We start from the raw sequence: 26,372 nt of genomic DNA, 5'->3' as shown, positions 1-26,372 counted from the left end.
ATTTTTTGAAGTTCACTGAGCACATTTAGACTTTCCACATGATGCACCTTATTATTCTGAATGCAGCACAAGCTCTAGGCAAGGATCAGAATCAGGCCAGCATGTAAAATATTTCAAAGGAAAAACTATTTTCTGTGATGTCCTGACATCCTGAATGTTACCGCACTTCAGAGCAACTTTCCAAAGAGGATAAATGAATAGTTTGATGGCAGTGACGTGTACAGAGCATGTAGCCGCTTCTGATTGGCCAAACATTTAGATTCTAGTGACCACGTGACATTTTTTTCTACTGCTCTGAATAAAGTTTCACTTTAGTAGCGTTGCTGAAACGGCTTCAGTATAGCTTTTCCACCATAAGGTGCTGACTGCCTAATCTAGAAGCAGTTTGCAGACATTTCTGCAAAAATCCAATCAAAGTGCCACGAAACGGCTCATCCCCAAGTCGGGTCCACTGATGTTAGGGTCAGCTAAAGCATTCCCAGTGCTAGTGTGGTTTCCTGGTTTCAGTGTGACTGGGACCTGAGGATTTAATTTAACCTGCCAGTTGGGCTGGGTGCTGTGCGTGAAGCTATTCTTGTTCCAAGATGTTCCCTGTGGATCTGCCACAACATATTGTGCGCACACCCTCAGCAGTGAACTATTACTCACTTGGAGCCTTTTCTTTTTCTTAGTGTTGTGTATTGGCATTTCTTTTTTATCTTTGACAGAGTTTAAAAACACTGAGACGCTTCCTTTTTTTATTTGGTTTGGTTGTGAGTTTGTTGACATATTGCTCCTCTCAGTGAGGAGTGAACCACATCTGAACCCAGCAGGTGAGGGAGGAAACGAAAAGCTTCTAAACGACCTGCCAGCTCCTTTTTTAAAATCCTTCCTTTCTCCTGCAGCTGCTCTTTTAAATACCCAGAATACCTTTCACCATGCTGCGCTGAAGCAGGAGGCTATAATGCAGTGGTTCCCAAATGGTGTGCAGGTCCAGGTGTGCTGCAGAATTCATCTGTGCATGCAGGAACAAAGCAATGGATCCATTTTTAATTTAGTATCAGTACCTTGCTCAAAAAGAACCCAGTTCTGTATGCAGGCAGTTGCCAGATGGTGGGAATTATTACAGCGTGACACATGAAAGGCTGTAACTGGTAGTGAGAGGGACATAACGTGTGAGTGGGAGGAGAAAAGCATAACTAACCACCAGCATGACCCACGAGTTGGAGAAGAACCTGCAGAAACTGTTCCCAAAGCTGCCTGTCTGTTAACGAAGAAGATGGTTCATACTGACATGTTTCTGAGCACGCTGAGGAAGCACTTAAAAACCCAAACATCACTTCTGAAAGAAACTTGGCTCACTCTGAAAGAGTGCTGGAGCTGAGCCATAGGCAGGTGCATCGGATGGACTTTGTGAGAATGCCACAGAGGCAAACCGTAGTAAAGGATGCTTATTACAACCAAAAGGTGTCATCAAACAATGCAAAGAGTAACTGTGCAGGTGTGCATGAGATTAAACTCGACTTCATCTTGGAGCTTGTTGTGCAAACCCAGATCTGGTTTAAAGAGCCCGGCCCGTCATCCGCCTTTTCCCCCTTTGTCCTTCGTCCTGTTTAGGACTGAAACTACTTTATCCAGGGTGCCTGATCTCGCCCCTCCCCTGCAGTCAGCGTGGAGCACTTTACAAACGAGCGCGATAGTTGCTGAGCTGTTCCTGCGACGGCGGCGGCATCTCTCCAGGGTCGTGCTGGGAACAGGCCGGCTTGGGCGCCACGTTCTTGCTGACCTACTCACTACCTGCCTCTAATGGGTCATATTTTAGCTAGTGTGGCGGTGACAAATGGGCGCGCTCTAAAAGCCCTGTCCAAGGCGCTGAAACTCGGTTGATCTATGACTGAGTCCCGCTGATAAATGCCTCCTATCAGTTTGTGCATGACGCCGATTCATCACCGCGCCGAGGTTTGTTCTGGGAATCTATATTGGATTTTTAATGAAAGAGAATATAATGCAATTCAAAGTCAATGGGTTTGCCAATGCCCTCGCACTTTACACACACAGTCATTAAGGTGCACACACACACATGCTTACACACAAACAAACCATCTCTCTTGTCGTGCTGTTGAGATTGCATTGCATTTCCCTAACAGCGTTAAAGTGTCTGCCTTGAAGGGCGATCCCTGTAATTGTGTTTGTCTCCTGCAGACCTCACACACAAACTACGCAAACGTCATCCACACAAAGCAGTGTTTGAATTATTTCGTGGCATGGTATTTTTTTTTTTTTTTTTTTGGTCTAAATTTCAAGAGAAAGATTGGAGTTATGACACTACACAGGTTTAATGAAAAATGTATTTTTTCATAAAATTGTTTACATTATAATCAGGTTTATTGTACACTAGGCTAACAAGTTTCTCTCTGCCATTATAAACTATCTTTGCTTAATGTAACACAGCAAAGAAAATGCTTTCTGCAGACGTCAAAGGTATTTAAGAGGAGAAGAGTTCCTGTGCTGTGCTTTACTCTGGTTGCACTGCATGAATGACCAGTAGCCGTGTGGATTATAGTCGAGATATCTGCCTGATTAAGCTATAATGACACGATTTCAGATAGAAAATAGTTTTTAGCTGCAGGAGTGTATGATTTATCTGCTGCTGAAGTCCGCTTGTGGAAGGAGGGTTCATAAACTGTCCAGTGTCCCTCACTCTGCATCCTTACTTAATCCCAAAGCGCTGTTACATACAAGGACGCGTCTTACACGGAGTCATCCATTAAGTCTATTACAGTTGCCGTCACCTTGATCCCAGACACACCAAACTCAAGGAAAGAAGAAGACGAGGAACGAGTGTCGGCAATCAGCAGCGCTTCGGCTTGGTCAGCCATTAATTTCCTGTAAAACACCTGGCTGTATAGAGACGTATAGACGACAGAGCAAGCCACGGCGACCACGATAAAACACGCAGCACAAGCAGCCATTGCCACACCGTCCCATTTGTGGGTCGTCTCCCTCGGGACCGCCGTCTCCTTTGTGGTCACATTGACGCAGTCCCTGCTGTATCCAGGCTGCGCTGACACCACCTCAACACAAACCTGGTAGCGAGTGGACGGCTGCAGCTGCTTGATGTGATACTCTTTGACATCAGCAGGAAGCCTGGCTGTAAATGGCATCAAGAGGTGGCGGCCCTCTGCTAAAATGGACCAGTTTAGTTGTGAAAGCAAAGCGCCTGTGCTTTCCCACGACACAACGACAGAATAAGACTGGACAGACATGATATATACATGTAAAAGTTGTTTCGAAGGCAGGGCAGTGTATCCATTCACTGAAATGAGCACAGACTTTAGGTCTGCCCCGACAAGATTGTGGGCGACGCAGGTGTAGGAGCCAGCTTCCTGCTCCGTGGCATCGTAGATGTCGAAAGTTCCCTCTGGGTGCATGTAGTACTTGTTGGAAATACTGCCAGCCATGACCCTGACACCCGACGGTGTGACCCAGTAGATCTCGGGCTCTGGTTCTCCAAACGCCCGACAATGCAGTGACACTGAGCTCTCTTTGCTGATCTCAACTCGATCCGGGAGGCTCCCAGGTGAGATCAGGGGAAGGCAGATCTCCGTCATCTCCCTGAAGTGCACTTTTCGGACGTGCTGCCCTTGGTACTCTGGAGGTTCCACGCAGAACAGCGAGTCGGGCTCCATGAAGCGAACGGTGGTCCTGTTCGTGTTGACCCAGCGGATGACACAGTCACAGCGGATCGGGTTGCTGTGCAGGCTCACCTCTCGCAGGTTGGGCAGTGACTCCACGGTACTGCGATGAAGTCCGCTCAGGGAGTTGCTGTTGAGCATCAGAGTCTCCAGTCTGGGGAGCTTGTGGAAGGCCCGAGGGTGGATGTAGGACAGCCTGGGATTGTTTGTGGCCTCGATTTTTGTCAGCTCCGGCAGGTTGTTCAGAGCGAAACTGTCGATGGAGACCAGCTGAGGCATGCTGTTGATGCCGAGCTCTTTGAGGTGCAGCATGTCCATAAAATCACCTCTCTGGATTCTCTCAATCGGATTCTTATTCAAATCCAGAAACTTCAGGTTCTGAACTCTTGTCAGAGCTGCTCGGGGTACTCGATTAAGCAGGTTGTCAAAAAATGAGATGCTCTCCAAATTGTCGAGCCCGACCAGAGTGTCATCGGGGATTTCAGTCAAATTCATCCTGGCAAGCACAAGGCTTCGAAGGTTTGCCAAGGGCTTAAAGTTCATGTCTGACAGGTGAAGGATGGGGTTTTCTCCCAGCATCAATATCTCCAGATTGGGGAGAGGCTGAAACCACTGGCTGTTGATGCTTGTCAGTCGATTGGAATTGAGATGGAGCCTCAGCAGCCTGCCCAGGCCCTGAAAAGCCCGGGAGCTAATGGAGAAAATCAGGTTGTGGTTGATGTAGAACTCCTGGAGGTTTGGGAGGGAAGCGAGGCAGCTGTCAGAAAGCTCCTGAACCCAGTTCTCCTCCATGTGGAGTGACAGCAGCTGGGGGAGAGACCCCAGACGAACATCGCTCACCGAGGAAATGTTATTCTGGGACAAGTCAATTTCAGTGATGTTGGCCAAGTAATCCAAACTTTTCTCCACATTAACAATGTTGTTCGTCTGCAGCAGCAGCACCTGCGTTTCTGAGGGGAGTCCCTGCGGTAGCGACGACAGGCCCAAGTCATTACAGTCCACGGTGGTAGCCTCGGTGTAAATAGAGCTGGGAGAGAACCAGGGTCGTATCTCGCATCGACACAACGCGGGGCAACGAGCAGCCCCCTCGGAGGCCAGAACAAAAGCAGCGAGAGACAACTCAGCCAGCAAACAAGCCACGACTGCTGCCTCCTTCATCTTGGCACCGTATTCCCTTCAGCCAGTAATTGGCCCTTATGGAGTCAGCTGTTAGCGGTGTTAACTTCACAAATAAAAGCTCATTTGTTACTCCAGCAAGACAGAGCGGATTTCTGCTGACGCCTGGTCCCCAAAGCTTTGGCCCCGTTGTCTTCCCGCTCTTGGCAAAGAGAGGCAACCTTTCAGCTCGGTGTGTGCCAGGTTGTCTCACACGCTGTGATGTGTCAAGGTCGATGCGTCCTTCAGGGAGCGGTGCTGAGAAGCTGAGGGGCGGTGGAGGAGTGCTGAGGCTCTGGCTGGGGACGAATCACTCTGCCTTCCATCATTATTATCCTCCGTCGCTGTCACTGGTGTCAGTTTCCATCTGGGAGACGGGAGAGAAAGAGAGACCGATATAACACGCTGCTGTTTGGAAATATTGAGAAACATTGCCTGGGATTACTACTTCAAAGTTACATCACAGTTTCTCTGTTAAAATGCAGTAACGTGGGTGGATATTAGACAAACCCCAACTTTCAATGAGGTGACTCGACCGCTGTTGTTATGTATGTTTTTGGATAAGTTTGAATGAGCACATTTCCACAGCTGAAGGGTGAAAGGCAGACGAGATGAAGTTTTTAATTTTCTTTCATTCAGCTAAAACATGGAGCTCTGAGATGATGCTTAAAAATGTTAATTCAAGAGGCAAAACAAGTCCTCGCTTCTTTCCCCTGTGTTGTAATTAACAGATTCTCGCCGCCCCCTGAACCTCTCCTCTGCTGTGAACAATGCAGCTGTGCACACTTATCAAATCACCCACACACAAAAACACGATGCAGGCAGCCGCAGCTGATGCGCATAACCTCGAGGTGTTGTAGACCCGCCACAACTATCTGTCGTGCAAGCTTGCCGCAGGTCTTGTGCTGCAACTCCTGCGCCGCTTTCTGCATAATTCATGAGGCGCTGAATCAACGTTGTCGGTACAGGTGACAGGTCTACAGCGAGCTTTGCCTATGTCGACTGCACGTATTGATGTTTTGATTAATTTGTGACCTTGAGTGCAGAAGCCACAGTTGAGTATACAACAGTAGATGAAGCTGTCAGTATGAGCTCGAGCAGCCGGCTGCTGATGAGGACGAGCTATGGCACTTCATGCATATATTAGCTTGTTTGTGGCGCTCTGTGTGTTCAGGTTTGCAGAACTGAACGTTGCTCTGTCACTTATTCTCGTTCCTCGTTTTTTTATAGCGCGCTCTTTTAAAACCCTTAAGTACTTTGTTCTGCACGATGGCTTTGATATCGCCTAAAAATCAAGTTTCTAAACTAAGCACTAAATTAAATTCTGTTACATCTGCATATCTGGGGCTGACGTTAAATACACCCGTTTTTCTTCGAATTACTGTTTGTTTGTTTTTTAAATTCCCAAATCCAAAAAGCTACAAAAACAGATTTGTGGTCAAAAGTTTCCATCTAATGTTTTGTTCACTACATCCTGTCAGATGGCCCCGCCCCTCCCTGAGCCTGGTTCTGCCCGAGGTTTCATCCTGTTAAAAGAGAGTTTTTCCGTTCCACTGTCGCCAAAGTGCTTGTTCACTGGGGGTCGTTGGCTTGGATTGATTGTTAGGATTTTCTCTCTACCTTTCACTATGAAGTGTCTTGAGGCAGCAGTTGAATCGGTGCTTTATCAATAAAATTGAATTGACCTGAACTGAAATGGTGTTATTGCCAACTATGTGCCAACTATATATTTTAACTGAGATTTTTTTTTTAATTAAATGTTTTCCAAAACTGCACAGCCTAGTGGGAGGCAACCTGTGCAAAAGACCAGATGTAAAGCAGGTCAAATAAATAGGTACATATTTTATGGTAATGTTATTTTTTAAAGTCATAAATGACCACTTGCAGTACCTTCACAGCCCACACAGGGGCCTGCACCGGGAGTCGGTGACGTAGAGGCGTCAGGGCTAAAGTTTGACATAATTGTATCGAAGTTACTTTGTATGAAAACAAAAGTTAACTAAAACACAAAGCTCCCTGAGGTGATGTACTTCAGTTCAGCAGGAGCCAGGCACTGGTGCAGATGTTTAGTGAGAGTGTTTATGTTGTAAAAAATGAATGAAAACTAATCTGAAAATTAAAATCATGACTTTAATAATCCTGAATGTTACTGACAGATGAAGCAGTAAAATGTTCCCGTGCAGTCATCACGGTGGAGCTTCTCTGTCTGCATCCATCTGTGTGCAGCAGCTCGCTCGGCTGCGCTGACAGCGTTGGAACCAATGAATGTGCCGATCAAGCACTTTCAGTCAGTGTGTAATTAGGCTGTATTGGACACTTATATTTGTACCTTCTGCCTTACGAGGCTCACTTCAAACTGCGATCATTCCTCACTCGTCTCCGCTTTGCTCATTAAAGCGCTCGCGGGCGTCCATCGCCCAGAGACGACAGGGAGCTGCTGTGCTGTATCTAACCTTACAGTTATGTAAATGCCTCTTCACAGACATGGAAACAACAGCGTCGTGTATAGTATTTAGGTAACAACAGAACCAAGCTCTCTGCTAATGAAGCGAGCGTGGTAGGAATGTTAAATGGAGGTTTAATTGTGGATGTTTTCTCTTTTGGTTGGAGAGTGCGCTCTCGGGAGACGCCGCCGTACGTTAATTTAATTTCTCCTGTTTACCTCGGCAGTGCTCACACACTCATTTCCCTCTTATTACTTAACTCTAAAAGCCTGCAGCGACTTCTTTCATTTCCCCTTCACAACGGTGCCGCCTTTCATCATGTGACAGTTTAAACGTGGTTATTGTTTTAGTTTTTATTGAAAGAGGAAGTGATGGAGATTCACTGTCCACTCTTTATGTGGTGACGTATGTAAGGCATCACTAATTTCACTGCTGTTAAAAGCTGTGTCCAAATTCATGGGCTGCATCCTCCTGAGGCCGCATTTGTAGACCGATTACGTTACAGCGACGCGCCGAAGGCTGTCCAAATTCGTAGACTCCTCCGAATGCAGCCGACAAATGCGTCCTCGTTTTCCCGGAATTTGAAGGATGGGTCGGGTGTGTCCTTCGTGGCACACCATATCCCAGAATTCATAGCGCGGCCCAGCCAAACTCCAGTTTCCGGCAATGGCGGCCGCTACTAAGTTTTAAAATTACTCTTATTACTCTTTCTGGGTCACAAAATAAACTTTTAACATATTTTCAGGCGAGAATGTAGCTGTGTAAACTTCAAATACCTGCTCGGTTTATCAAAATATCGCATATTTGCAAAAGTGCTTTGATGTTTTCGGAGCCGTCTGTTACCCACCAGCTCGATAGCTAGCCGAGAGCTCGAGGGTCACTGAAGCCGCCGAGAACAGCACAACTCCTGGCACATCATTTTCAGATCACCGCGGACTTTAGCTACTCAGGTTAAACGTAATATATAAGTCACTTAGACAACCTAAAAAGTTATTGTTTGGCTTTTTTCAGTGTTTTATTTGTTCGTGAGTAAATCGGTTTGGCTGAGATTAAAGTTATTAGATTAGATTAGATAAAATAAAACTTTATTAATCCCCCGGGTGGTTTTCACACAGCTGAATAAACGTCAAACAGAAAACTGATTAAACAGAAGTATGAGACGGTCGACAGTTTACGCCAGTGTCCTGTTATATTTTAGATAGCAAGGAGCAGACGGCCGAATTTATTAAACTCCACCGAGACAGCGGTGACGTTAATCAGAAGGCCAGACCGTCCAATTTCACAGCCGTTTACTTCCGGCCTACCCAACCTTCGGAGGGCCCGGCCCACGTAGACCGCGAAGCCCGGGTCCTCAGGAGGATGCAGCCCATGAATTTGGACACAGCTAAAGTGTGAAGGCCTGCTCACTTACACACTTAGACTTTCCACCAATCACTGTTCAAAGTAAACCTTCTTGATCTGGGGGTTTAGTGTTTTAGCCCCGCCCCTTTTAAGCCAACTTTCTTTTGATTGGCTGTCTCAGTAACCATCTGAAGCAGACCCTCCAGAGACATTTTCAGTTTTCAGATTTAAACGTATGGACAAAAACTAAAACAGGATATTGTTTGTTTGCTTCACTTTGATTTGTTTAAGCTCACGGTAGCATTTCACAGTTATATTCTTTCAAATCTAGTTTTTTCTCCACAGCTGGTGTTAGAGACGCCCAGTACAGAGAGATTGAACCTGAGTGTTTATAACAGTCTGAAGCGTCACCATCACCACTGGATCCCTGTATGTACACAGTATACATACAGTGTATGTACAGTATACTGGATATATACTGTATAAATGCTGTAAAAAGTTTTTGACCCCTTCCTAGTTTCTTCTTATTTGCATATTTGTCCCACTTTAATTTTTTACAAGATCAAACAAATTTTAGTATCAGACAAAAATGCCCAGAGCAAATTTAAAAAAAAAAAGTTTTTCAGTGATTTCAAAGCCCTGACTTTCTCACACAGGGCAGGTTTGCATAGTTTTGGTCTATTAATAAATGAAAACATCATTAAAATCTGCATTTTGATGCTGATTTTATTTGTAATTTCCACCAGGTAAATTTAGGAAAATGACTCACAGTCTCAATAAAACCATCCATCAGTCTCATGAGCTAAGACCGGTACTAAACTAACAATATTTCCTCTGCATTTCTGTTTTATTTTAGTTTCTCAAATTCCCCAAATCATTTGTTAGATTTGTTAACTACAGTAACCTTGGTCTGAACCAACTACACCAAGTGCTGCCAGTGCAGAAATAACTGGGGGGTGGATTTATACTGGAAAGAAAATCCATGTCTGGGGACACGATTGTTATTTAGGTCAGTTTCATACTAGTTTGATATTGTTGTCACAAATCATACGTGCCATATAAACGTACTGTCTCAAAGGTTGGGTTAAAATGAAATGCTTTTAAGGCTTTTGTGCGATACTTGTTTTTAATATTCCACCTCTTTGGTAAAAAAAGGAAATTCTTCCTTTGAATTCTGGAATAAAGAATCTTTTTGTGGACGAGTGTAAATGCTGTATTCATAAATTCAGGCACCTGTAGCTCTACATAGTTAATGGCATGACTAATGTTTCTCGTCCCGGGTTTAAACTTTCATTAAAGAGGAGTTTTCAGATGTGACGGGCCTTTCACAGTTCCTCTAACATGTTTAGCTAACGTGTAGGATCACTGCCCGCTGCACAGAAATGTCACGACCTCAGAAACCAGCGATTGTACTCTCCGCATTATTTTTCTTTGCCGGGAATAGAAGTGATTTCTGCTGAGCGAACGGCCGGCGCGATCCGGCCACGGGACGTATTCCGGCTCACTCTTTGCCAGTGCAGCACTTAGAGGGAGAAAGACCCTCCCACTGTTGATAAAAGTATTTAGTAATGTATTATATGACCTGCATACAGACCTGGGAGCTGCTCTGTTTAACCCGGTGGGACTGCAGGCCTGGCCACTTTTTTTAAGTGCTGAGTATTGACATTTGGCGAATGGATTAAAGCAGCTCGAATGTGAAATATTTATGCATTTCTTATACAGCGGGGGGAGAAGCCAGGGGCCACAGCTCTTAGGGCTCCGCCATCCTAATGTGGCAGACGTTTCATAAAGTGGTCCCAGTTCCCCATGTTTTATTCAGGCTGATACACACGGCTATACGCAGCCCGCTGCTAACACCCTCCTCTGAGCTGCTGTTCCTGGAAATGTCTTGCTTACATCTTTGGAGATAGATGTGAAAGCAAAAACCAAACTGACTGCCTGCTGGTTACACTGAATTTTTTTCTGCTGTTGGAGCCTGATCGTAGTGGTGAAAGTGGTGATGGTGACAAACTGCTCACCCAGAGGTTGACGTGCAACTTCCTGGCAACACGAATGCACAAGGTTGCCTGCTGAGAGGCAACCCGTCTCCAAACAATCTGCCACCGATTGCTGACAGTTTAACTTAAATGTTGCAATCAGTCAGAAGATAGCAGTTTACCACCTGTTCCTGTGTTCCTGAACCTGGACCCTGTCGCTGACGCATTAAAGCCATAATGTCAGCTTTAAAGGGGTTCATTGCACACGGTCGCGATAATGTTGATCGTGTCGCAGCCTCAACCACTCTTTTTCCCTCTGTGTAGCATAAACCAACCAACAAAGGGCAGAAAATCAAACGTCTAAAAACTTATTTCAGGCGCTGGATGAACCGCATCAAATCCCAGTACAAGATTAATAATAAAAATGCATTTTTGCAAATGTAACTCATGCAAAGCTACTCTAGGAAAGTCCAAAAATAAGAAGAACATGCCAAAGCAACAGGTGGCGATATGATTCTAACCGTGTAGAAATGTTGGCCAATCAGAAGCCTAGGAGCCTGGGAGGGAAAGACTAAACAAAGATGGCGCGTAGCAGCAGTCTTTCTAAATGGAGCGACAATAACTGTGTGTGTACATGTAAGTGTGTAAAAACTGCAGATAGTCTCTATCTGCCATTGTAGAAATTCATCTCACGTAAACAATAAGGTGGTGCACACCTTTGACGTTGTGTGACTGCATCTCAGTTTTCAGTGATCCAAAGGCCCAAATGCACAGATAAGGCTGCGTTTTTGGATGTAGCCTCAAACAGATAGAAAAGGAGCTCTTCATCATCTAATGATAGTTGACAGGTTATGCTGTTGTTGCCATGCAGATACTTTGGGACATTAGATTTCTGTTACAGCTCCAACAGTAAATTCTTAGTGGTCAGGATACTAAATCATGAAAAATTAAAACAGCTCTTCCTGTCTTTGCTGCAGGTAATCTGCAAACACTTCCTCACTGTGAAACAGACACGTGAACGATGCGTGGAGCTGCTGCTGCGTCACAGCATCGGTTATCACAAACACCTGATTGCAGTTGTTGCTGCCAAGAGCAGCACATCCAGTTTTTAGGTTTAGGGAGCGGTTACTTTTGCACAGCACTGTAGCAGCACAGAGCAAGGTGAAGAAGCCAGGCTGGATAAAAACAGCCACGACGGCCGCCTCGCTGATGAGAACGTGAACTGTGGACGTCTGAACATAAACAAATGCGATTCAAAGACGTTTTTAGAGGTCGTCTGGTGAACCTTTCACGACGTCACCTGATGGGGGCGCAGGTGAGAACACAAACGCGTGTCTTGATCTCTACATTAAAAACTGTATGGATCATATGAGTGAACGGTTGGACTCGGGCCTTCAGCCTCAGCTACGGTTCTGTACAGGAACATAAATCTTTGTTTTCTCTGTCGGTTCGACTGTTTTTGAGCTTCCCTCATGTTCATTCGTCACATATCTTCTCCATCACGGTAGCGCACCGAGCAGTGGGAATAAATAGGAAAAATAAACAAGCGCTGACATGTTCTCTGAATAAAGTTTGCAGTGAAAGTGTCCAAAACACGAGGTGGACAGTCAGATAAATGACTGTGTTTCCAGAATAAACTGTTTGCTTTCAAGTTACTAATTAACACTTTTATTCATGGCACCGATGCACCCGGCCTTTCTTTTCTATAGATTGCACATAAATAACTCTCCTCCCTGCAGACAGATAATCGCCGTCAGATTCTCTCTCATCTTTATTAGCTGCTGTGTTTTCAGTCAGCTGCTTTGTCTCCACTCTGCAGGCGTCTGTCCTTCAGTCCCTGGGCTAACACAAATGCCTTTAAGCAAAATACTGAACACCCACCGGCTCTGTGTTTGCTGACCTCTGACCTCCCTGTGGGAGGGAGAAAACTACTGCAGTGTAAGAAAACCCCATGAAATAAGCTCATGTGCTTTTTCCCTTCAAGGACATCTCAAGCAGCAGACCTCAGCCTACTGTATGAAATGAAAATGAATTTCCGTGTAAGCAGACGGTAACAGATTTATGATTTCTGCTGATTTATCACAGTTAATTTTTGTATTTTCACAAACAGATTTCCTGTAATTGCCAACTTGAGCCCATTCGATCATAAATTGATAGCAGACTGCGTCTCATTGCCACTTTAACACCATCTCCATGCACCAATGTGGCGTTGGAGACGGCGACTGAGTGCAGGTGGTCGCAGACTCGGTCCTCGTCGAGTCAGCCATTTTTAAATCTGACAAGTTAACGAGTTCATTGCAAACGTTTGCAATAAATTTTGTTGTGCCGTGGTTCACTAAGGTTCTCAGAAGGACGTCTGGTTTTTACCTCCATCTAAAAACGTGCTGCCTTAAGTCTCCGCTGATCTCACCTGGACCCACAACACCATCGCCCTGGTAACGAAGGCCCAGCAGCTGCTGCACTTCCTCCGTCTCCTGAGGAAGAAGAACCTGGACCAGGAGCTGCTGCTGGCCTTCTACAGCTCCTCAGTGGAGAGCGTGCTCTCCTCCTGCCTGGTGTTTGTACTCAGGGGCCATGACGGAGAGGCTGCACAGAGGGTCATTAACACCACCCAAAACATCGCTGGCTGGAGGCCATCACCACATCCTCCTGTCTCAGGTAAACCAGGGCCATCACAGGTGACTCCTCGCACCCCACCCACCAACTGTTTGACCCGCTGCCCTCTGGTGGGCGCCTCAGGTCAATCAGGTCCCACACCTCCAGACTCACTAACAGCTTCTTCCCTCCACACCCCACCCTGCCCACCCACCTCACCAATCAGAGCCACGGTCTGAGTATCGCCCATCAGTCAGGCCACTCACACATATACGCAGTCCTTTTCTTTTCTGGTTTTCCATATATTCCTCTACTGTGTTATTTATTCCCCCAAGGAGGGACAAAGGACCCCCTGGTGATCCTCTAATCACATGCGCCAAGGTGTGAAAACGGGTGTGGGACCTAATCAGCCAGAGTTTCGGGTGAGCTCATTGTGAAACCTGGCCCCACCTTGTCATGTGAATTCCTGAGGTCAGATGGCCCAGGATGTGAGTGGGCGTTAAGGCGTCTGGGGAGGGAACTCAAAACTGGATTATAGATGGCAGACAGTTGGTGTCGTAAACCACCACCTCTGTTCAAAGATGGTCGCTCACAGTGGACATAGATGGCCTCTTTCACTCCTCTTTCTAGATAGAGGACAGATGGTTTGAAAGAGTGAAAGAGGACATCTATGTCCACTGTGAGCGACCATCTTTGAACAGAGGTGGTGGTTTACGACACCAACTGTCTGCCATCTATAATCCAGTTTTGAGTTCCCTCCCCAGACGCCTTAACGCCCACTCACATCCTGGGCCATCTGACCTCAGGAATTCACATGACAAGGTGGGGCCAGGTTTCACAATGAGCTCACCCAAACCCTGGCTGATTAGGTCCCACACCCGCTTTCCACACCTTGGCGCATGTGATTAGAGGATCACCAGGGGTCCTTTGTCCTCTTTGGGGGATACTCCCACTGGGTTTAAATCTGGGACTCTCGGCCATTTGACCTTAGAACTGAAGAAGCTTCTCGGATGAGAGGTGAAACGTCTTCAAGCAACTCAAAGAAGTCCAGACGCTTTTCTTTGCAAATTCCTTTGGCCAAGCAGTCTGAGAGCACAAACCTCCACTAAGGCAGTGTTAAGAAGTTTATAGTGCAGTAAGAATAAGTGACTACATTATCGATATCTCTGTGGATACAGCACAGGTGTAGCATTCTCTTTGTTGTTTAGTCAAATTTATTTAACAGTTTAGGAATAAATTCAATTTTTTTAAATGGTTATAACCAGTTATTATAATGTACATAACAAACTGTAACATTACTCAACTACATTGAAAATGTATCCCATTCAAATGTGTTGTGTACCTCTTTGAAATAGTTATATAAAGCATTATTATCACTTTGTCTTTCTTTAGATCTGTTGACCTTGAAGGAGAGGTCGGAGGTCAAATGTGACATGATATTTTAAATCCTTATACGGTCTCTATGTTGACAGTACACATGACATGTGTAAGAATCAAAGTTTCTGAGTCATGAGAGTTTACATCAGTTTTTAAATGGATCATTAGGTTAACCATGCTCCGCACCCCTACAGAGTTTTATCTGAATTCATTTAAAAGTATTCCAGCAGTTTTGGGCCAAATACGATGAGTTTAAATTGGAGATGCAATGACTGCAACGCTGCAAAGGGCCAGAGGGTGGAGCCTTCTTACTTTTTGGTGCGTTAGAGTGGAGAAATTTACGCTGGTAGAGATTCTGCACATTTAATGGACAGTTGTATGAGACCTGACATGTTAGCTCGATTTTTAGTACTAAGACTAAAGGACGACTCACAAACACTCTCAGTGAACTCCGTGGGGTTCAAGCTGTCATCCCTCCTTTCACTGCCTGACACCAAAGCCAACAAGCCGGGGATGAACCTGCTGCATTTAGAGGCAAAAAACTAAAGATGACAAGTTCGTAAAGTTTCCTGAGAAACTTCAAGAAGTCCAGATTGCAGCGAGAATTTCAGCTCATCGATTTTGAGAACAGCTTCATCCTGGATGAGTCTTTCTGGATCTTTCAGGACTTCTGCATAGTCCGCAGTCGGTTGTGGTAGATTTGGTCACAGCTGCAGAAACGATGTGGAAATGCAAACCAAGGAGAACCTCCTGGACTGTTTCCAGCTGAGGTCTCTGGAACATTCAATGCACACCATGGCCATGACTATGCTGGAGCATATTGGCATTTTCCTCCTTTAGATGATTTGTACCCGAACACAAAACTAGGGGTTTAAAATCCTCAGAGCTAAAGAGGTAGTGCCTGAACATGCTACATCCATGTCTCCACCGTCACAGCACTAAACTCGCCTGATAGCCACCTCAGTCTCATCGCAGGCAGGTGATTGGCTAATCGTCCTTTCCTCACCGTGCGCTTTTTGCACTGTTTTCCTGTTTTGTGTCACATCGCTGGGCGAATCACTCAAAGACAGGACTCGACTTTCAATAAAAGCATCTTTTAGAGGCGAGCTGTACCGAGACACGTGACGAACGATTACAGCAGGACAAGCTGTTTCTCGTGGCACCCGAGTTCACCTTTGAAGACGGATTTTGTTTCTGGGAAATAAAACGCTCCATGCTTCGTGTAGGAAAAGGGGTGTTTTTTTGCATTCCCGTGCTTTCTACCGAGCGGCTCCCGTTCTAATAAACCTTAAGATCGTTAATAATTGAACATCTATTTAAAAAGCTGCTGATCCTACTGGGTAATTACGTCTCTATGTGAACGTGAGGCCGGCTGCAATCTGGACGTATATAAAAGCAGCACACAGTGTATACACGGGCACACACAGACTCAGGTTGGTGTGTTGGATCTTCCATCTGTGCTGTTTGTTCTGGGATAGCTCTGTTTTTCTTGATCTTCCCTCTGCAAAGAAATCTCTGTTTGGTCTCCTCTGGTTCAGCAATTTCAGACATTAAATGCTGTTGACAGGAAGTGGCCGGTTATATTCGGGCCCATCTGTTAAGTGATGTGTTAACTGGTTTAGCTGGGAGGTGTGGAGCTGTTCTGTGTGGTTAGGATTCATTAGACCGACGTTGTGATGGCAAAATGTTGTTTTTTAAGGCGTTGTATATTTTTATTGTCTAGTTCCTTGAGACATTTTAAGCGCTGTTAATCAGACAGATGGAGCTGCTGATGCTGAAAATAATGCTAACGTTAGCAGCACTGCTCTTGGCTTGCTTGTCTCCAGTACTACCTTATACACCGTGATAGGGTTTGCTGGTATTATCAACATGTTCTTAACCTAAAACCATCATCCCCTCTCAGACCTAACAAACAGCAAGCAAAAAAAAAAAGCCTTTAAGTGCCAAAAAATGCAGTTCCTCTAATGACCACTAGAGGCTCCAACACTGACAGTCCCCATAAACTATGATGTCCAGCAGAAATAATCATGTTTACAGCCTGGTCTCTGTACACAGAGAGGCAAGTGCTGCCATTGAGGCCTGAAAGCGTGTTTAAAACATCTTTTATATACAAAGATAATTATAATGTCCCCATCGAAAGTCCTGAAGAGGAAGGTATTGTCACAACTGGTGGAACAAGGCAGCGATACAGGACAGTCCTTTGTTTCCAGCAACCAGCACAAAAAAGACTGATGCTGAGGTAATCCTTAAAACAAATGCATAAAAAGCTTCGGCGTGCACTTCTGCACACATTTAGTCTCTTGATCTTCGTGGATGTCTTAAAAAGTCTGAACATCTGTATTCTGTTACCTTAATGCACGGGACAGTCATTCAAACCCGAGACCATTATTAGTGTAATTTGACACATACAGCGACGTCGCTGAGTGAGGATGTATTTTAGAAAGGTTCATCGCTTTTTCTTTACCTGACATGAGTCAGCGCTGCAGTAATCCTGTGCAATTCATATTGATTTATATCAAATTAAGGATGGTCCTAACACTGACATAGTAAAGAAACGACCTCAATAAGCAGCAGACTGTCAGGTCCCAGAGTTCTGGACTTGTGGGGGTTTTTTGGGTTTGGGGATCATTTAGAGCCTTTGTGTTAATTATTGTCATATTTCTGAGTTTATTTGGTTTATCCTCACAGCGGCTGTTTCCTGTGTTTTGTCTCTACTTTAATTTTTCACTCTGACTGATTGGGTTAATTGTCTCCCCGTGTGTTTTGGTTTTTGCCAACTCTTGACAGTTCGTCTTGTAATCGGAAGGTTGCTGGTTCGAGCCCCAACTCGGACAGTCTCGGTCGTTGTGTCCTTGGGCAAGACACTTCACCTACCGCCTACTGGTGATGGCCAGAGGGGCCGATGGCGCGATATGGCAGCCTCGCTTCTGTCAGTCTGTCCCAGGGCAGCTGTGGCTACAACTGTAGCTTGACTCCACCAGTGTGTGAATGTGAGAGTGAATGAATAGTGGAATTTTAAAGCGCTTTGAGGGCCCCGAAAAGCGCTATATAAATGCAATCCATTTTTCCCAGAAGTAAAGCTGAGTTCGGCGTTCACTCCCCGTCTCTGGAGTCCAAACGCCGCCTGCCACACAGCAATATGATTCCCAGAGTTTCGTTTCTTACGTGGGAACAAGAGCAGCTCGATTAGAGAAACAAAGCTAAATGTCACTACATGATCTATTTTAATTATGCTTATTGTCATGTCCATAAACAGAAATGGTAACATTTATTGCCCAGTTAAAAAATATGGTGAAATAAATTCACACTGAAAATTCCTTCATTTGAATCCTTGGACTGTGTTTTTACAGACATGTCCACTGTGCAGTGGTATTAATACTCCCACACATGTTTTTCTCTTCTAAAGATTTATAAAAGTCTTCAAATCTGTACAGAAATGATGGAAAATTGCCTCTTTTCTGGGTTTTCTTATTTTCCTAGAAGATTGAAACTCACCTGTGCCTGTTCTTGTGCAACTGTATGTTCAAATCCAGGAAATTCTTAGTTGCATAAAACCTTTTTTTCTATTATAAATTGTCATAGGAAAAGTGCAGTAGCACTCTTATTCTCTGCTATCCTGAAAACTTGATCGGTCCTGTAAAAGGATTCTGTAAAAGACTGAAAACTGAATGAAATTTTGTCTTTTGGATCAGAAGAATTATGTTCGATCAGCGTGCAGCTTCGCTCCGATCGATTGGACTCATTATCAGCAGCTCAGGTTAGCAGCAGACAGAGAGACACGAGCAGAACAGTGTGTACCAGTTTCCTGTATCTCCTCTTTTTATTTTAATTGATTTCTCTGGGTGTTATTGGCACGAGAAGGGGAAGACGATGTCACCAAAACATCCAGATAAGATCCGAATTAAATCCCCCGTTCCCTCCCTTCTTTCTCTCCTCCCTCCGTTTGCCATTGATTTACGATTAAACCCATCCCAAGCGAGGCCCATCCACCCATTTATCCGCTCTTCCTCCCCTCCTACCGCACGCGCTCCTTGTTAGCATCACCAACATTAGAATTCTCACTTAGCCTCCACTCCCACGAGTCGCACTTCTCTCTTTAATCAGCAGCCAGTCTTGCTGTTAATTACGCTCGCAGTCACATGCATGTGGAGCACATAAACACAGGCGGGTTAACAGCCCGACCTCTGTTTGTCAGTTGACGACGGTACATGTGTAAAGCTAACCGTCTCCTGTGTGTTCAGTGCGGAGGAGGCAGCAGCAGATGGGTTTTTATATTGACTCTGACAGGTCGCTAGATACAAAGCTGATGGTGCTGCACTGCATTTCAGACTGTTTCATGTGTGGCTCGATGCTGACTGATGGTGGGCAGGGCCGCGGGCTGTGGAAGCCCCGGGAAGACTGAGCAAATACTAAAGCAGAATGTTAACGCCCGGCGAGCGGCGTGAAACTGTTGATTCTGCTCACAAACGCTGTCGCAGCAGAACCTGTTCTAATTGCCCTGCCGTGAACTTTAACCTCTGCCACGCTGACCGAGGCCTGTACACGCTCCTGGGTTTGTTGAACGCTCTAACTTTGGGGTACATTTGCTGGGACGTCCAGTCCTGGGAATACTGGTGACTGTCTTCAGTGTATTCCACGTGCGAATAATCTTTCCCACTGGAATTGTTTGGATTCGTATCATTTTTTCTGTATTTTAGGAATAAATCAATCAATAAACCAGGCGGTGAAAGATAGATGAGCAAACCTGTCAGTCCAAACCTCCAGAACACAAACAGGAATAAAACTGGGAACTATGGTTTCTCCGTTTATGTGACATGTTGAACTTTTCCAGCACAGAAATCTGAACGATGGATAAAGCCGGGTTCAAAATTCCTTTTGATTTGGAGACAAAGGTTTTTACAGAGGGGCTTCTGGGTGTTTTGATCATTTCATGAAATCCATGAAATCCATTTCCTGCATGCGTCTGTCTAAATCAGGCTCGGAGCGATGTAGGAACAAACATTTAAACATCCAGAATGCCAACCGGAGGAAATCACATGGACCTTACGGTTCACCTCGCTACGTTGGAAAAATTATTTTCGGTTACGCTGACGCGTTTCCGTCAAACATTTTACACAGTGATTCTTTTTATTACTTAATAAATCAGAAAATATTCTCAAGAAGACGTCGGACAATTTTCCTGTGTTTCAGGAATGAAACGCTCCGCAGATCTGTGTGATTTATGATCCCCCCGAGCCCGGAATAAAAGTGAAAAGTTTGGTGGGTGTCAGCGGTGCTGAAGTGGAGATTTGTGGCCTCTGACGTTATGGATTGTAAATTAAAGACATTTTTATTGCAAAACACATGTTAGTGGTGAAAATCCATCAACTAACATCACCATGAAACTTCCCCAGCTGATGCATAAAGACTGGTGTGTCTACATGTACAGAAATACTCTGTTTAAACAAGGAGGCATTCTGTAACTGTATAATCGTGGTCATTAGTGAGCTATAAAGTTGCTTAAAAAGTAATAAAGAAGCCAGGAAATGATCCTAGTGTGCATGCTTTAACGTCTCAGGTAGCTGAAGGTGACCTTCAGTTACTCTGAGTGCCAGAGTCAGAGCCCTGGCTGATTATTAAAGGAAGCTACGGCCCGTCCACCGCCCTGACCTCCTCACCTGCGCTGGCCTCGACTTTGAAGCGCAGAATCAGCAGATGTGAACGGGAGGAACCACAGTGTCTCCGTTTCTGCTCAGCTCAGTGCTTCATGTTTGAAACAACCTCCAAACAATAAGCCCGATTTCCAGCATGGGGAGAAGAATCAAATAAACATGATTAGCGCTGATTTGTGTTGGGCAAGTTTTATTCCGCAGCAATATCCTGATGTATTAACCAATGCAGACATGTTGATTTTCCTGGCGGCGCTGCATACTGCGCAAGTGGTTTAGTATAGATAGTATAAGTAAATCCATTTATGAACACGGCCACAATGAGAGAGGGCCAAGAATACATCGTGATTCATGTGACAAATGAGTTTCTATCACCATTTGTTACAGACTGCATTTGTTTTTCGAGAAAAGTCCCCCTCAAGCATCGATCTGAGAAATGGAGTTTCCAAAAAATGATGAATCTCATACAAAGTTTTAGACAGAGCTGCAGAAACGTTGCTCTCCTTCTACACCTGAGAAAGATGCCAATATCTGCCAGACACATTGAAATGCAAAGAAATGCATAGAAGAAAACAAGCAGCAGCTTAACTTTCAACTTTTTCTTCCAGCTGAATTTAATTCTGCCAAAAACAAAAAACCAGCTGAGTGTAGAATTATGCCGAGCAGCCGTGGCCCACTCAGAGCTTTAATCACAGCTCTGATTAACACCAAACTAAGATGAAGTGTTTTCTTCTCTGTGATTTATTTTGATTTTCTCGTTAACAGCTTTCCTTTTGACAACAGCAGGAAGCTTTAATTTCAGTTCTGGGGCTTTATTTTATTAGTTGTGACTTTTTTTGAGCCTACATATGTTTTTATAAATATTTATTATATTATGAAACAGCAGAAAATATTTGATTTATTTACCTCAAACAGATGCAGTAACATCAGAGAGCTCTAGTGGGCAGCAGACTCCACTTTGAGAATCACCAGAGACCTGGGAACCGCGATGTCACCCACGGGTTTTAGATGTCTCACTGTCACAGTTTTAGCCGTGGCCATGTTGGCTGTATGGACTGTATGGGGGCATCACACAGGCACAGATACCTGCTGAGTGCCAGAATTCCAAAACTGGAACTCTGCCTTCCTGTACAGTTTGTTGCTACAGTAACCTCACAGCAGCCATATTATTGGTCACATGACGTCATTAAAAGGCTCCAACAGCACAAACATGGTCCAGACGTCCAGTTCAGGGGCTAGCCGAGGTGAACCCTAGCAGCTACAGCCATTTGTGTCACCGTACACCTGTCAGTCAAAGAAGCCACGCCCCCCCAGTGAGCTATGACCAAATGTAGCCCCATTACCTACAAAAGATCTAAACCATTTTTTTATAGCAGGCTGTAGCTGCTTCCATGTTCTTCTTGAACATCTCCTGGATGTCCGTGTGGGACTTTCTCTTTATTTATTGATTTCAGTAAAACAATAATTGAACAGTGACGTTCTCTTGCATCAATGTGATCGATTTCTGTCACTGCTGGAGCCTCTGGTGGCCGTTAGAGGAACTGCAGTTTTTGGCACCTTTGAATTTTTCTTCTTTTTGTTCCTTTTTCTGAATGAACGCGGTCCTGCGGAGCTGGAGCCAAAGAATGGCACATTTCCAGCAAGCCAATCAATGCAATGGTGCAAATGTAGAAAGTGAGTGGTCGTATGTACGCTGTGTAACCGCTCAACTGGAGTTGGACAGGTCGTTAAACCTGCAGGAAACTGAGTTGCAGTGTAACGGTTTCACGCCGTTCATTCCAGCACATGAAGTCTTAAATACGCATTTTAAGGACATGCATGCCGTCCACTAGATGGCGCTTGATTTAGGCTGCAGCGCTCGGATAAGTGAAAGCTTGGTGTCAGATGATGTTGGATCATTATTGTGAGCCGGTTTACTGGAAGGTTTTTATTGTTTCAGTGAGATGTAGTTTAAACAAATGGATATAGAGTTCAGCACTCCGCAATTATCCTTTTGTTACTGGTTAGACTTCAGCGTATCTAAAGTAATGATTATTATTCCTAATGAGTCTGTGCTTGATTTGCATGTTTGATGGACAAACTGAATGTTGATGCCTAAAATCCAGATTAACTGTTGGTGCGTTCAGAGAATGAGAGGATGGGACTTTATCCCATCAGGAAAAGAGAGAAGACAACATGTGGTTTGTGGTGTGAGGTGAAGCTGGGGACTCCTGTAATGATATGAGTCCAATAAGTCCCCACAGAATAATTAACTTTGTGCTCCGAGTGAAATTGTTATTACCTGGGAGCTGCGTGGCTCCCTTAAAAACATGTGATTGTGATAAATGGGTCCAAACGTGCATGTGTTTGTCCTCCTCCTCTTCACACGGGGACTGAGTCTCGGTTTAAAAGGCCTGCTGTCATTATTTAATTAGGAGGATTACTCCAAAGTGACTTAGTGCTGTTATTGTCAATTAAATAAAAATAATAGGCTATTTTGCTCATGCAATCTAATCAGTCCAAATGTGCTGCGAGCCCCCTGAGAAATCACGCCACGAAAATTAAGGATGAACGTTGACGTATCGCTCTTGGAGCTCCGGAGAGGGCTGCGTCTTTAAAGTGTCCACGGCCGACGCTCCGAGGCGCTCCGAGCCTGACGCTGCTGCATGTTGACGTGAGGAAACTGAGCTTCGGCGTACTTGACCCCTGTTTAGCTGGGCAGGGGGGAGAAGTGCTGATTTCAGTCTGAGCACTTAAAGACACCTCAGTGCACTGCTGTTAATTATGGAGGAGGCTTAGATACAGCGGGAGTGAGGACGGAGGAGGGAGAGAGGGAGGCAGAGAGAGGGGCTGAGGTTCTGGCAAATTAGGCAGGCGGTGGTGGAGATCACCCCACAGCCAATCCTGTGACCCCTCTTTCTCTCCTGACTCACATCGCCACACCGCACGCCGGCATCGGCCGCCAGTCCACGAGAGCTGATGAAGCCCGGGACGCTTTCGCCTCATTGGGAAGCGTCCCGGTGGCTCGGTTTCCTGAGGGGAGCGTTGTAGCTTTCGCGTGTTATCACGAGTCTTTCCTGCTTCTCGTCACTTTGAAAAGATACAAAGCCCCCCTGCACCCGCCCTTCCCTCCTGCTTTATCCAGGCTTGTTGCACACTCTGCCTTTCTCTGACTTCAGGGATGAACCTGTGGAGTGACACTGACAACACCGTGTCCCCTCACGCTCCGCTGCAAGACACCAAAGTGACAAAACGCGAAGAGCGACAAAAGTGACGAGGCGTCCTCGCACCCCTCCAGAACGAGGGAGGCAAAATCCCCCAGCCCTGTTTTCTTATTCCCCTCAGCTGTCAGAACCGCAGGCTTAGTCGCCACAGCGCTCAAGGACTACCGCAGTCCTGACAACGCACACACACACACACACACACACACACACACACACAAACAAACAATCACACGCGTACACGGACACATTCCCCCAAAAAACACACAGAGCAATCAAACACTCACCAGCAGAAAGTAGGAGCTGTATCCATCACATCCTGTGCACCGCGCAACAGCAGATGGACGGCAGGTATTCCTGGCATGGTTGCAGCGCCGCGGAGTGTGCGTGTGTGTGTGTGTGTGTGTTTTATTTAAGGCGTGCAGCGCTGCATTTTAACATCCAGCAGAAGCAGCTATTTTCTTGTTTTCCTCGAGCATCTCCAAGAACAAACGTCTTCTCTCTTTGGCTCTCCACAGCGACAGAGAGAGGAGGGAGAGGGGGCGAGCAACAGACACTCACACAGAGAGAGAGAGAGATCAGGAATTAAAGAGAGAGAGAGAGACAGAGAGACACTGAGAATGAGTGATCCTTCCTCTCCTCTGCTGTTAGAGAGGAGATCATCCATCACTCTATTACACACACACACACACACACACACATTCCAGCTCCCCTGGGAACTGCCAATGAATGTTCGCCTTTGAAGCTGTGGATGAATCTGATTGGTTTAGCAAGCTGCCTGTCAGTCATGAACCCCTGTATCCCCACGGCAACGGAGAGGAGGTGGTGATGGAAAGGGGGTTTAGGGTGGAGGGAGGTGGGTAGGAGGAATTAGAGACAGAATCTGTGGAAGAGAAGGATGGACGACAGGGTGAGCTGGTGAGGAGGAGAAAAAGATGGAAGATGATGAAAAGTAGAGACCAGAGGAGGAACAGGTGGAAGAACAGGCATGATGGAGGAGGAAGGGGAAGCACTGTCAACCTGCCTGGGAGGGGTCATAGTGCAAGTCACAAAGGTCCAACAGGGACAGACGAGGGTAATTCACAGACTGTATATAAAAGATTGGCATTGCACCAAGTCTCAAGAGTTTAGCTTCTCTGGAATAGAGATTGAAAATGTGATGTCATTCCGGGGTAAAACCGCAAAGGATTCTGGGAACGCGTGGCAAGCGGTACTAGTGCATGCAGGCTTTCACATGAAAACAGTCAAACAGCGATAAAAAGAAACACAAAAAATGGCAAGAAGCTGTTGTATTATTAACTGCAATAGCTGGTCGCATGACAGCCACGGGAAGCCGACGGGTAAAGAGATCGGTTGTTATCGGATTACGTCGTGGAAGAGAAATTGTTCAAGCCGTGTTTCCGAAGTAACAAAGAGCCGACGGATGGCCTGGATTGCAGCCATTCGAAGACCAAATATAACGTCCCAGAACACTCCAGCTCACATGTTAGTCTGCTCCAAGCATTTCCACAAAGGTACGTCTTCTGTTGTAGTTATTACGTAATTTATCATAACATAATTGTTGATGTAAATAAGTCTTATATTGATTTGAATTGAATTTGAATTGACCATATAATAATAAATATGTGTGTGATGAAAGTTGGGCAGCACGCTGACGTCCTCACTCCACTCTGTATGCTCGTATGGGTCTGACCCTTTCACTCCTTTCATTTTTTCCTCATACTTTTTTTTTTTTGCCTTTTCGTCAAGTCTGTCTTTGCTGTGTTCTCCCTCGTTTTGTACATAACTGTTTTTGGGGCAAATAAAATGCAAGTAGGGATTAAAACCACAGAATTAATGATTACCAGTGCTGGAAATACTAGCGCTTGATGCAGTGTTTTGATTTTGTTGCCACGGGTACCCAACATGCAATGCGCGAAAGTCGCGTCGTCTGTCAATCTCTATTGCCTTACACCTGCATTCTTTCCTATGACCAGCAGGGGGCGACTTCTCCGATTGCACAAAGAAGTCTGACTGCATAAAAGTCGAACCTCAGCTCAGTCGATCTGGGGCCTGATGATCTTATGGCCTCGTTAAACATTTCAAGTCGTATTGAATACAACCTGTCCATCCATCCATCACAGGTGGAGCGGAAATGCCCAGACATCCCTCACAGTCACAACCAATCCACATCTGACAGTTCAGTAGCTCCACACAAACATCTGCAGCGATGTGGGAAAAGCGATTTGGTTCGATGACTCGTGTTTCACAAGATTCTTTAAATGTGGCCTGGAAATGTTGAGGAGATCCAGTTTGTCAGTCATGCTGCAGTGGGCATTTCACCTGCACCGTTTGGCTCCACCTTAAAGGGTTAAGGATCACAGCACAGCTGTGCAAAAGTTAATAAGTGATCATCTTTATAGTAAACCTTTCCCTCTTCCATGATGACACTTCCCACATCCAAAGGACACGAAGGTTACTAAATGCTTTAGATGCAAATGACGTAACTCATAAACTACTAGAGACTTGGCATCGGTGCCACATGGTGGTCTGACCACCTGTTTAGATCGATCATGTGAAACATTTCACCTGCACGGCTCATTTCCAACAAGGAGTTATTTAATTCAATTCAATGTTATTTACACAGCACCAAATCACAACAACGTTTGGGCTTCAAGCTCATGCTTCTGTAACCAACATGTGACATCACAGTGGCTGTGTACATCTTTAGTTACAGTCTGTGTGTGGACAGGTTAGTGTGAGGCGTCCTCTAAGGTAAAATGAAAGTGCGGTGTAACTGCTGCCTGCACACTGTTCACCACTGCCACATGTTCACTGTCTCAGTGTAGCTGAAGATAAACACACAATCCAGGAGACGCTGTTAATAAGACTTTTAAATCAGAGGAAAGAGATCTTTCATACATTACAGTAATCGTGTTCATTCAGTGCTGCTGTCCTGAGGGTTTGCTCCGCCTCACTGCTT

At 45.3% G+C, this 26,372-nt stretch overlaps 2 protein-coding genes across 3 annotated transcripts in view; one reads left to right on the top strand and one right to left on the bottom strand.

Moving 5' to 3' along the window:
- immp2l (inner mitochondrial membrane peptidase subunit 2) overlaps positions 1 to 26,372 on the top strand; it is a 181,731-nt gene that overhangs the window by 121,547 nt on the left and 33,812 nt on the right. The gene's annotated exons all lie outside the window — the stretch shown is intronic.
- LOC116315087 (leucine-rich repeat neuronal protein 3-like) lies at positions 2,389 to 23,911 on the bottom strand. Of its 2 annotated transcripts, none has more exons than XM_031733254.2 (2): positions 23,698 to 23,911; positions 2,389 to 5,196 (listed from the first exon to the last, which is right to left on the bottom strand). In XM_031733254.2, the coding sequence occupies exon 2, from the start codon at positions 4,830 to 4,832 to the stop codon at positions 2,730 to 2,732; it is 2,103 nt and encodes a 700-aa protein (XP_031589114.1). In that variant the 5' UTR covers positions 4,833 to 5,196; positions 23,698 to 23,911; the 3' UTR covers positions 2,389 to 2,729. The 2 variants fall into 2 exon arrangements, with proteins under 2 accessions (XP_031589114.1, XP_039471150.1); XM_039615216.1 differs by lacking the exon at positions 23,698 to 23,911 and adding an exon at positions 21,117 to 21,222.

This window comes from Oreochromis aureus, linkage group 7 (genome assembly GCF_013358895.1).
Source record: "Oreochromis aureus strain Israel breed Guangdong linkage group 7, ZZ_aureus, whole genome shotgun sequence".
In the NCBI taxonomy this organism is placed as follows: Eukaryota; Metazoa; Chordata; class Actinopteri; order Cichliformes; family Cichlidae; genus Oreochromis; species Oreochromis aureus.
The sequence above is the reverse complement of the archived record's forward strand: the minus strand, read 5'-3'. Positions and strand labels throughout refer to the sequence as shown.